The sequence below is a fragment of the Somniosus microcephalus genome, chromosome 24 (assembly GCF_052327205.1).
Source record: "Somniosus microcephalus isolate GS21.2 chromosome 24, FLI_Smic_1.0, whole genome shotgun sequence".
NCBI lineage: Eukaryota > Metazoa > Chordata > Chondrichthyes > Squaliformes > Somniosidae > Somniosus > Somniosus microcephalus.
The window spans coordinates 4,876,871-4,889,591 of record NC_141010.1 but is presented as its reverse complement, the minus strand read 5'-3'; the positions used below and the strand labels follow the sequence as shown (position 1 = coordinate 4,889,591).

At 49.1% G+C, this 12,721-nt stretch overlaps 1 protein-coding gene across 5 annotated transcripts in view; it reads right to left on the bottom strand.

Moving 5' to 3' along the window:
• Window positions 1-12,721, bottom strand: part of LOC147100975 (peptidyl-prolyl cis-trans isomerase FKBP10-like) — a 69,902-nt gene that overhangs the window by 14,466 nt on the left and 42,715 nt on the right. For all 5 annotated transcript variants that reach the window (XM_085966097.1, XM_085966098.1, XM_085966100.1 and 2 more), the window contains exons 5-6: window positions 10,607-10,752; window positions 7,193-7,382 (exon numbers count right to left, since the gene is read on the bottom strand). In XM_085966097.1, coding sequence (XP_085822223.1) covers window positions 7,193-7,382; window positions 10,607-10,752 — 336 coding nt within the window. The remainder of the gene's footprint in view (window positions 1-7,192; window positions 7,383-10,606; window positions 10,753-12,721) is intronic.

The following is a 12,721-nucleotide window of genomic DNA, read 5'->3' as shown; positions in this document are numbered from 1 at the left end:
TCTGCAGCAGGGAATTGGCTTCATCAAATGCCCTTTGCCAAGTGACTGCTGTCGACCATCCACCATGGTGCCAGTGGTCTGTGCTGCCTCTTTGCCAAGATGCCTTAGGGAGCCTAGCACTGCTCGTTCAGTTAGCCCATTGGACACATGGGCACAAAATCCCATTTTAGAAAGTTAGTACAGACACACACAGAATAAAATCTCCTCCCGCCCCACCTCCCACCCCCCCCCCCCCCCAATTCCAATAAACCGTCTCAAACCCAAACCACACTACCTGCTCCCGAGGGGCATTACAAGCCAGACGGAACGTTTCCAGACTCACTGCCTCGGTGGCCCGTGAACCCACCGCTCAGTAACAGACCGCACCAAAACTCCTGGGAATGCAAAGGTGAAAGGTCAGCGTTCCATCAGGGCCGGAATCTTCCAGAGACCTGCATGAACCGAAACTTCCGCCATTAACCCTTTAATCCACACACACACAAACCACAACAAAGTCACAATTAGTTTAACAATCACCGCTCGTGAATTTGCCTCCACAGTACAGCAGGGTTGCTTACATTACCCGTTGGGAGTTTTATTCCTCAAATTCTGAACATTTAAACTTCAGCAAGATTTTTCTTTTGCTGGAAGGACTTGGAGGATTCATTACTCAAAGGGTTAAAATCCGGATTTTAGGAATGGTCAGAGTTCAGTGCCTCAGGTTAAATTGGGCCTGTTCAGTCCTGCGAGAAGCAAAATCCCACCAATCCTCGGCAAGGTGAAAAACTTCAAGCCTTCTGTTAAAATCCTGTTCACAGTCACGAACGCCCGCCCCAGTGTGGCCCCCAGGGTCAAGCTCAGCGCGGTACTATCCAGTCCCGCATTCCATCCCACACTCTCGCTCCCTTCTCGTGCCGGCTGATCCGCTTTGAGACACGTGAGGTGCAGGTGTGGCGCGGAATGCAGCCGTGGCATTGCTGAGCAGAGTCAAACACGCTTCCCTCTCGATTTGGGACAGGGGAAACCACAGGTCTGGACTTGTACTGACCAGCAGCTCGTACAGAAGGTAAGGTAGCACACGGAAACTGGTCAAGGGAACACATCTGATGTGCAAGTGTGTGGTTTTTCTAAAATAAAACCTAGGTAATTTCTGTATTACAAAAAAAAAGCAAAGTCTTCCGTCCTGCCAGTCTGTACCTGGTCCCGGAAACCAGCAATTATTCACATGACTGCGCGATTTTCTGCTTTACTTGCAAGCTGCTCATCAGTGCTGGGACCATCCCAAGATCCAGGATAGAGATCTCAGAGTCAGCTGTGGCTCAGTGGGCAGCACTCTCACCTCTGAGTCAGAAGATCGTGGGTTCAAGTCCCGCTCCAGGAGACTGGAGCACAAAATCCAGGCTGACACTCCCAGTGCAGTGCTGAGGGAGCGCTGCATTGTCGGAGGTGCCGTCTTTCGGATAAGGCATTAAACCGAGGCCCCGTCTGCTCTCTTGGGTGGATGTAAAAGATCCCGTGGCACTATTTCGAAGAGCAGCAGGGGAGTCCTGATTATATGCATCTATCCCTCAGCCAACATCACTAAAACAGATTATCTGGTCATTATCACATTGCTGTTTGTGGGAGCTTGCTGTGCACAAATTAGCTGCCGTGTTTCCCTACATTACAACAGCGACTACACTTCAAAAAGTACTTCATTGGCTGTAAAGCGCTTTGGGATGTCCTGAGGCCATGAAAGGCGCTATAGAAATGCAAGTCTTTCTTTATTTTTGATCAATGTCTACTTTTTGGGGCCAATTTTCTTTCTTCTCAAGAAACCACTGACTCGCGCCGAGGTACCATTACACAGGTGGAAGCCCCGATCTGATACCTCACCCAATGAGCTCCCTTCACATGACAGTGAATATCAGATTCTCAGCACCTTGACCACATGGGACTACAGCGGCGGCTCACTGCCGCTTTCTCAAAGGCAACTAGAATGGGCAATAAATGCCGGCCTTGCCAGCGATATCCACATCCCGAAAACTGAACACATCCACCAGCGCCATCATTTTAAGACTCATCTTCATCTTCAAATCCCTGCAGGGTCTCACCCCTCCCGATCTCTGTAATCTCCTCTAGCCCTACAACCCTCCGAGATCTCTGCACTCCTCCAATTCTGGCCTCTTGCACATCCCCGATTTTAATCGCTCCACCATTGGCGGCCGTGCCTTCAGCTTCCGAGGCCCTAAGCTCTGGAGTTCCCTCCCTAAACCTCTCTGCCTCTCTACCTCCTTTAAGACGTTCCTCAAACCTACCTCTTTGACCAAGCATTTGGTCACCTGTCTCAGTATCTCCTTATATAGCTCAGTGTCGAATTTCTGTCTGATTACGCTCCTTTGAGGTGACTTGGGATGTTTTACTATGCTAAGGGCGCTATATAAATGCAACTTGTTGAGAAGGCAGCTTTGGGCGAGCAGCACAGCATGTTAAAGAATATGCAGAGTGGGTCAGGAAGGGACACAGATTAATAAAGGTTATAAGGCATTAGTGACTAAAGTGACATCAGGGAAAAAATAGAAAAATGTTAAAGCTAAAGGTACTATATCCGAATGCACAAAGCATTCGCAACAAAATAGATGAATTAATAGTGCAGATAGAAATAAATGGGTTTGATTTAATAGCCATTAGAGAGATGTGGCTGCAGAGTGACCAAGGTTGGGAACTAAATATTCCAGGATATTTGACTTATAGAAGAGTGGAAAAAGGGGGGGTAGCCCTGATAATAAAGGATGGGATAAAGACAGTAGCGAGAAAGGATCTTGGCTCGGAAAAACAAATGTAGAATAAGTTTGGATGGAGCCAAGAAACAACAAGGGGCAGAAAACACTAGTAGGAGTAATCTATAGGCCCCCTAACAGTGGTCGTAGTGCCGGGCAGAGTATAAATCAGGAAATTAGAGACGCATGTAACAAGGGTAATACAGTAATCATGGGGGACTTCAATATAGACTGGGCAATCCAAATTTGCAGAAATAGTGCAGAGGAAGATTTCATAGAATCTGGGGGTAATATACGAACATGGATTGAGGATTGGTTAACGGACAGAAAACACAGAGTAGGAATAAACGGGTCATTTTCGGGTTGGCAGGCTGTAACTAGTGGGGTACCACAAGGCTCAGTGCTTGGGCCTCAGCTATTCACAATCTACATCAATGATTTGGATGAGGGGACCAAATGTAATATATCCAAGTTTGCTGATGATACAAAGCTGGGTGGGAATGTAAGTTGTGAGGAGGATGCAAAGAGGCTTCAAGGGGATATAGACAGGCTAAGTGAGTGGGCAAGAACATGGCGAATGGAATATAATGTGGAGAAATGTGAAGTTATCCACTTTGGTAGGAAAAATAGAAAAGCAGAGTATTTTTTAAATGGTGAGAGATTGGGAAATGTTGGTGTTCAGAGGGACCTGGGTGTCCTTGTACACGAATCACTGAAAGTTAACATGCAGGTACAGCAAGCAATTAGGAAAGCAAATGGTATGTTGGCCTTTATTACAAGAGGATTTGAGTATAAGAGTAAAGACGTCTTACTGCAATTATATAGGGCCCTGGTGAGACCACACCTGGAGTATTGTGTACAGTTTTGGTCTCCTTACCTAAGGAAGGATATACCTGCCATAGAGGGAGTGCAACGAAGGTTCACCAGACTGGTTCCTGGGATGGGGGGATTGTCCTATGAGGACAAATTGAGTAGACTAGGCCTATATTCTCTAGAGTTTAGAAGAACGAGAGGTGATCTCGTTGAAATATACAAAATTCTTACAGGGCCTGACAGGGTAGATGCAGGGAGGATGTTTCCCCTGGCTGGAGAGTCTAGAACCAGGGGTCACAGTCTCAGAATAAGGGGTCGACCATTTAGGACTGAGATGAGGAGCAATTTCTTCACTCAGAGGGCGGTGAATCTTTGGAATTCTCTACCCCAGAGGGCTGTGGAGGCTCAGTCATTGAGTATATTCAAATCAGATATCGATAGATTTTTGGATATTAAGGGAATCGAGGGATATAGGGATAGTGCAGGAAATTGGAGTTGAGGTCGAAGATCAGCCATGATCTTATTGAATGGCGGAGCAGGCTCGAGGGGCCGAATGGCTGACTCCTGCTCCTATTTCTAATGCTCTTCATCGTCGTTCAGTTAATTTCTTCCATCACAAAAAAAAATCCCTAGAAGATTCCTCTGCGATTTTCATTTCTTACACTAGTCTCGGAGTGCGAGGGTTAGGTGAGCAGTTCCAACTCTGCAGGATCTGCTGACTGTTTGAGAGGAGCTGTCAGCACAGGCCCGCTCCTTAGAGACAATACATGGGAAAGGAACAAGTCCCATCAGGCCGATTTTCTTCAATTTTGTTTCCTCGTTTTATTTGATCACTGGCAACAAAAGGCAGGCACATCGTTTTTATTTATTCATTCATGGGATGTGGGCGCCGTTGGCAAGGCCAGCATTTATTGCTATCTGCCAAGAACACTGATTGAGGGGGAGGCTGGGGAGGAATGTGAGAGTTTAGTTAATTCCCACAGTGTCACTACACACGATAGTGGTTAAATTCCAGAAAGCACTGCCAAGCCTGAGGGTACATTTTTATTAAATTCGTTTTTGGGGGGGATGTGGACGTCGCTGTCAAGGCCAGCATTTATTGCCCATCCCTAATTATCCTCGAGAAGGTGGTGGTGAGCCGCCTTCTTGAACCGCTGCAGTCCGTGTGGTGAAGGTGCTCCCACAGTGCTATTAGGGAGTGAGTTCCAGGATTTTGACCCAGCGATGATGAAGGATCGGCGATATATTTCCAAGTCAGGATGGTGTGAGACTTGGAGGGGAACTTGGAGGTGGTGGTGTTCCCAAGCGCCTGCTGCCCTTGTCCTTCTAGGTGGTAGAGGTTGCGGGTTTGGGAGGTGCTGCCAAAGAAGCCTTGGCAAGTTGCTGCAGTGCATCTTGTAGATGGTACACACTGCAGACATGGTACGCCGGTGGTGGAGGGAGTGAATGTTTAAGGTGGTGGATGGGGTGCCAATCAAGCGGGCTGCTTTGTCCTGGATGGTGTCGAGCTTCTTGAGTGTTGTTGGAGCTGCACTCATCCAGGCAAGTGGAGAGTATTCCATCACACTCCTGACTTGTGCCTTGTAGATGGTGGAAAGGCTTTGGGGAGTCAGGAGGTGAGACACTCGCCACAGAATTCCCAGCCTTTTTACATTTTCTCGTGCAAAGTACTGAGGTACCAAGATTGACCTCTTCCCCTTCAGTGAAAACCGGATTCCTTTTACCTCCAGCTGGAGTTAGATTGTTTTTCTTACACACCTGGCCGGTGTGGCTTTCAGAGAGCAATATGGTGTTAACAGATCACGTATCAGATCCTGAATCCCAGCTCTGCCACTTCCAATCCAGGTCTGCTAAATTCCCACTGCGTCTCTCGGTCCCTCATGGCCCCCAGCTTGTTACACATCTCATGCCTGCCACTGAGCTAACAACTTGCAATTATATAGCGCCTTGAACGTAGAAGAACAACCCAAGGTGCGTCACAGGAGCCAAGGTAAATGCAATCATTGGTCGCTCCGTTTACAAGAACGCCCCGAGGGGGTGCCGTGACCCACTCATGACCCCTCCATAGGCTGAAGCTCAGGATGCGCAATGAATGTGAACTCGCTCCCTCACAACCAACTCAGTCTTGCTGTTGCCTAATGCAGTAGAGCACTGGCCTCAAAGTGTACGAGATTCCTCATGGGAAACAATCCGCCATTATATTCCCCCATGTAGTATTGGGGCGAAGGGGTCATTGACCAGTAGAAAACCATTAAAAAAAGACTTGCATTTATATAGTGCCTTTCACAACCTCAGGACATCCCAAAGCGCTTTACAGCCAATGAAGTACTTTTAAAGTGTGGTCACTGTTCTAATGAAGGAAATGTGGCAGCACAATTGCGAACAGCAAGTTTCCACAGGCAGCAAGGTGATAACGACTGGTTTTTAAGTGATGTTGGTTGAGGGATCAATATTGTCCACAGGACACCGGGGAGAATTCCCCTGCTCTTCTTTGAAAGAGAGATCATTTACATCCACCTGAGGGGCTGACGGGCCTCGGTTTAACGTCTCCTCGAAGAAACAGCACCTTCGACAGTGCAGCGCTCCCTCAGTACTGCCCCTCCAATTGTGCAGCTCTCCCTCAGTACTGCCCCTCCGACAGTGCAGCTCTCCCTCAGTACTGCTCCTCCGACAGTGAAGCGCTCCCTCAGTACTGCTCCTCCGACAGCGCAGCACTCCTTCAGTACTGCCCCTCCAACTGTGCGGCGCTCCCTCAGTACTGCCCCTCCGACAGTGCACCGCTCCCTCAGTACTGCCCCTCCAACTGTGCGGCGCTCCCTCAGTACTGCCCCTCCGACAGTGCAGCTCTCCCTCAGTACTGCTCCTCCGACAGCGCAGCACTCCTTCAGTACTGCCCCTCCGACAGTGCAGCACTCCCTCAGTACTGCCCCTCCGACAGTGCAGCGCTCCCTCAGTACTGCCCCTCCAACTGTGCGGTGCTCCCTCAGTACTGCCCCTCCGACAGCGCAGCACTCCCTCAGTACTGCCCCTCCGACAGTGCAGCTCTCCCTCAGTACTGTTCCTCCGACAGCGCAGCACTCCCTCAGTACTGCCCCTCCGACAGTGCGGTGCTCCCTCAGTACTGCCCCACCGACAGTGCAGAGCTCCCTCAGTACTGCCCCTCCGACAGTGCGGCACTCCCTCAGTACTGCCCCTCCGACAGTGCGGTGCTCCCTCAGTACTGCCCCACCGACAGTGCAGAGCTCCCTCAGTACTGCCCCTCCGACAGTGCAGAGCTCCCTCAGTACTGCACTGGAGCGTCAGCCTGGATCATGTGCTCAAGTCTCTGGAGTGGGACTTGAACCCATGACCTTCTGACTCAGAGGCGAGGGTGCCACTCACTGAGCCACGACTGACACATCTCAAGGTTAATGGTGCTTCCTTGGTAGTGACCACCAGGAGTTAGTTGGATGGGGTATTTGGGCCTTACTCTATCCTGCCTTGGGAGGCTGGGTTGTACAGTGGTTAATGTTCGCGAAGGTGATTCTCTTGGTTCGGGGTGAGGGGGAGGTGGGGAACACCTTTGTTCTTCACTGTTACCAGCTCCAATGTTTAATAAAAAACATCATTAGCAAAAATGAGGTTGTTGTTCGAGAGCCCACCTGGAGTCAAAGGAGGTTCCATCTAACAGGCTGCCGTTGTAGTGATAGCGGATGAAGTCTCCGGACTCGATCTTGCGGGTGCAGGGCTCCGGGATGACCTGCCTCTCCACGGAGACGGTGTCGTTCTGGTTGTGCAGGTCCAGCAGCAGGGTATCGAACACCAGGCTGGCCTGAGGGGGGATCTCGCTCCCTGATGGACAGAACAGTGGCAACCAGTCAGGAATGTGCAACAGGGAAAGAAACTCGGATATTTCATTATTCAGAGTATGCCAAATATCGTTACACACGCACGTGTAGATGCCCAACCCTCCGGTCTCCTCACTGCCTGCCGGGAGGCAGATAGAAACCCTAACTACCCTGCTCCGAATCCAGCCAATGGGATGGATATTGCCCCACACCTAGGGAGGCTCCAGCCCCTCCTGAGCGAGGACGAGGGAGGGAAGGCTCGAGGCAGGCAAAAATTTGTCTTTAAATCAATCCTACTCTGGGTTGGAGCTCCTTTGAAACTCCTCTCGTTCACCCAAATCCCTCTCTCCGCACCCTCACTATGGTGAAATCGAGACTTGTGGCACCATCTCTTACTCCAACTCATTCTTTCCCAGGATCTCAAACTGCAGAACTTTTAATCTCCAAGCTTGATGTCAGTTGACCGCTGCTTCCTCATTTGCCTCATCTTCCTTCTTACTCTTTTCAACCTCAGTGGTGTCCTGCATTGTGGCCCTTGACCCCTGACCTCAGTGGTGTCCTACACTGTGGCCCTTGACCTGGGTTCTGTCCTGCACGGCAAGGCTTTGTTCTTCACTTCGGGTTCTCATCAATTTCAAAAATATTTTCTTCTCCCTTCATTCATGCCTTTTTAGGGAGGGGGTGATTGACCTCAGCACCTGCTCTGGATACCAACTTGTTGAAAACGTTGGGGGTGAAGTTGCACTTTTTTTTAATAATACATTCCAGGAGACCTGTGTCCCGGTAACCCCCGGGCACCAGGGCACAAGGTGCCGTACTGTCTGACGCAGTCTAACTGCACATGTACTTGTAGCAGGCTGTTGCGAACCGTTCTGGACTTGTATAACCGGGCGTCTCCTGCAATCAGCCCAGATTCCACAGACTCGTTGCCTTGGATACAGAAGCTGTCTTATTGGGAGAGGGAAGCAGAGAGCAGAAACTCTGACTCCATGGCTTGTGTTTGGGAGTGGTGGAGGGGGAGGGAAACCCCGAGAACAGTGAAATGGCACGAAGAGCGCCCAATGCAGTCCGCACTCTCGTCTAGATCCTGTATCTGTGCTCAGTGAGTCGAAGCCCAGTAACCAGGGGCAGTGTCACAATCACAGACCTCATTTACACTTAGCATCAGAAAGCTTTTGGGGGCAAGGAAAGAGAGTGAAACATGAGCTGTGGGGGTTACCCCTTACTCTTTGTATTAACCTCCATTCGATCTCAATCATCAGCCAAGATTACAAGACAGGTTAACTGTTTTTGTTGAGTAAGGGTCACGGAACCAGGGCGGGTAGATGAAGTTAAGACACAGATCAGCCATGATCTAATGGAGTGGTGGAACATGCTCGAGGGGCTGAATGGCCTCCTCCTGTTCCGATGTTCATAGGTCCTTGGCTGAACAGCTGTTCTCAACAGTCAGGTCTTTCGAAACCACGTCTGTCATCTGTTCCCCCTGCCCCACCCACTCCCCAAACACAGTCTGGGTGAGAGCGTATCAGCACGTTTCCACTCCTGGTCTGAAGGCACAGACTCATGCTAGGCTTTTGTCACCTCAGCCATTCTTTGTCCATTGATCTTAGATGAAGAATGATTATCAGCAGGCTATTTGACTGCCAGGGCATCACAGTTGAGCATGATCCCATCCTCATTCAACACCCACACACACATTCCAACAGAAATTACTGAATCGGGATCAGGAACAGGAGCCCTGGATGATTCCCAAAGCTCTGGTTCAGCTACTATGAGGCCAACTGAAAAGCCCTGGCTGCTCAGGAATCAAACTTCGGACCTTGCCGGTCACGAGACAGCAAATCGTCCAGCTGGAGCACCAAAGGGTCCCAGGCTGGGGAGGGGCGTTTTGCTTTCTCCTCCGCAGGGGGACTGAACCCAACACACTCTTATCTAGAGGCTCCAATAATGAACTCGACTCCCAGTGCTGTATGTTTACATCGTGAGTGCTAAAAGTTTAAACAGTTCAACTTCTTTGTATCTTGGATTGACAGGCTTTCCAATATAAACAGGATGACTTAAGTGTTGTAAAAGGGATGCATTGCTTGTTTTCTGAGATGTAAAGTGCTTGTGCAAGGAAATAAGTGTTAGTAATGATGTCACCTGTGAGTGGTTAAGGTTTTAATTTTTTTAAAGGTAATAAACTGCAACTTTAGTTTTAGGGTAATAAAACATGGGTAGCGAATCTATTAGCTACAGGTAACAGTTGGTAAAGCTGTTTCTTCAAAGGGTTCAGGGACTGTTGCATCTGGAGTACTGTGTACAATTTTGGTCTCCTTACCTAAGGAAGGATATACTTGCCATAGAGGGAGTGCAACGAAGGTTCACAGGATTGATTCCTGGGATGGCGGGACTGTCGTATGAGAAGAGATCGAGTAAACTAGGCCTGTATTCTCTTGAATTCAGAAGAATGAGAGGGGACCTCATTGAAGCATACAAAATTATTACAGGGCTTGATAGGGTGGATGCTGGGAGAATGTTTCCCTTGGCTGGGGAGTCTAGAACCAGGGGCCACAGCCTCAGGATAAAGGGTAGGCCATTCAGGACTGAGATGAGAAGAAATTTCTTCACACAGAGGGCGGTGAATCTTTGGAATTCTCTACCCCAGAGGGCTGTGGAGGCTCAGTCATTGGGAATATTCAAAACAGAAGTCGATAGATTTCTGACTAGTAAGGGCATCAAGGGATATGGCGATAGGGCCGGTGAATGGAGTTGAGGCAGAAGATCAGTCATGATCTCATTGAATGGCGGAGCAGGCTCGAGGGGCCGAATGGCCGACTCCTGCTCCTATTTCTTATGTTCTTATCAGGAAGTCCTGTTTAGGGGAAGTAGTTTTGGAGTAAACAAACTGTTTACATAACTATTTTGTTTTCAAAGGATTTGGGAATAGATACATCATTCAGTCTTATCTATGACATTTTCCTTTGATGTAATCAAAATATGGTACATAAAAGGAGCATGGTTTTCAACAGTATTTCAGAGGGCTCGAAAGATGGAACTTGTAACTGAAGTCACTCTCTCTATACAGTTAGGCTGATCGCTTTTTACTGTGTCGCAATAAAGTCTGCTGCATATACTCTACCACAAAGTGTCTCGAGCTTACTCGAAACCTGTTAATGTGAACCAGAGGAGGGAGGAGGTTGACTGGTAGCACTGTACAGCTGGGTTGCTCTTCACAATTTCACTTACCATATCCAGCCTCTCCATAGGCCAGGAATGGAGGGATGATGATGATCCTCCTCTCTCCTACACACATCCCCAGGAGACCTTCATCCATCCCTTTGATCAACCAGCCGATCCCCACGTAAGTGTCGTACGTCTTCATGCGACTGTGGCTGTAGGAGCAGGAGGAACACGAGCCAAAGAATGAGAAACAGAGGGAGCTGTGGAGTCACTCGCACTGCTCCCGAGGCTGGGGGGTGGGGGGGGGGGGGGGGAAAACAGAGAGCTTGGGAGTGAGAGCGAGGGGCTCGGGAGCGGGCAAGATGTGCAAAAAGGATGCACCAACACTGGACTCTGCTTCACCTTAACATCAAGTCTACAGCACACAAACAGGCCATTCGGCCCAACTGGTTCATGCCGGTGTTTATGCTCCACACGAGCTCCTCCCACTCTTCTTCATCTCACCCAATCAGCATATCCTTCTATTCCTTCCTCCCTCATGTGTTTATCTAGCTTCCCCTTAAATGCATCTATACTATTCACTTCAACCACGCCAAGTGATCGCACGTTCCACGTTCTCACCACTCTGGGTAAAAAAAAGTTTCTCCTGTATTCCCTATTCAATAAAGTTTTTAAACATTAACTTCTCGGTTGTCTCCACAGATGCGGACTGACCTGCTGAGGGTTTTCGACATTTCCTGTTTTAGTTGGAAGTTTTTAAATCAGTCGTTTGTAATCAGAATACCTAACCGGATCGATAGCCGCCCACGAACCAGTAAGACAGTGCCCATTACACTGCGACTGCCCTTCCCGAGGCCCCTCTCTGGAATGTTTCACCATTCCCGATTACGAACAAAGAGCGGGGATGTGGGACTGAGCACAGCTGCTCTTTCAAAGAGCCGGCACAGGCACGATGGGCCGAATGGCCTCCTGTGCTGGGAGTTTCTATGGTTCTGCCCCATTCTGTGATTGAACATGAGCCTGCGCCTGGAATTCCCCACGGTCAGCGCCGGACTACAATCCTGCCATTGTGAGCCAAAGCCAAGCAGAAGCTCAGGGATACGAACACAGGAAGAGAAAGAAAAACACAGAATGAATGTACAGTAGTTTCATTAAATGCTCTGTTTTAAATGAGCCCTTTCACTTAGTGCACAGAAACTTGGATAACAACCCTGCCTCCCAACAGCACTAAAAACAGCAGCTCTGAAGCGAGCTCGATCGCACCCCATGGCTGGGCAGGGCCTCAGTGGAGAGCCAGAGACACGTGGAGAAGATAGGCTGCCACAGGGAGAAGGGGCTCTGGCACTCTCGCCCGCCAAAAGGCTGTGGCATCCCGGGGGTCAATAGAAATTTTCAAGACCGAGATCGATAGGTTTTTGTTGGGTAATCACATCAAGAGATGTGGAGCAAAGGCGAGTAATTGGAGTTGGGGTACAGGTTAGCCATGATCTCAGGGCTGCCTATTCTGGATGGACGTATTCCTGCAGGTTATCACATGACCTCCCACCTCCCCACTCGGTCAAACAGCCTTTCCCCACCCCCCACCTCAGTATTTTTTTTTTTTTTTTTTTTTTTAAATTGTCTCAATGATTTTTCATCCAGATTTGTTCCCAGCAGTGTCCTGGAGATTAACATTTCATTCCTGGAGACTCCGGGGCAATCCCTACATGATCCTCAAGGGGCTGAACGGCCTTCGCCGGTTCCCACGTGGGCTGCTCATGACCTCGAGGCTCCGAGTACCACCGTGTAACTGATCACAGCCGTACAAGAGAAAATAACACTCGCACATCCTGACCTGGTCAAAGCTCGATAGTAGATGCTATTATTTCTGCTCATCTCAAAAATGCCAGAGAGCATCAATACTGGTGTCTCTGCCTTGTAACCAAAAGGCACTCCAATCACTCTGGAGGGGCCTGGGATCGCATGGATCTGCTCAAATGGAATCTCAATCTATTTTCAAAAATTGTAAAGCAAGAGTTTTAATTGTGATTTTCCAGCAAGTTTGACAGGCCAGTGGTACGGAGCTGGGACACCGCGCTCGAGATACAAATCACCGGTTTTGTGAGCGGAGTTTGTGTCTCTCTGGAGGGACGGGGACTTCAGTTTGACCCAGTTCAATGATGTCAAGACGAATCATAGGCA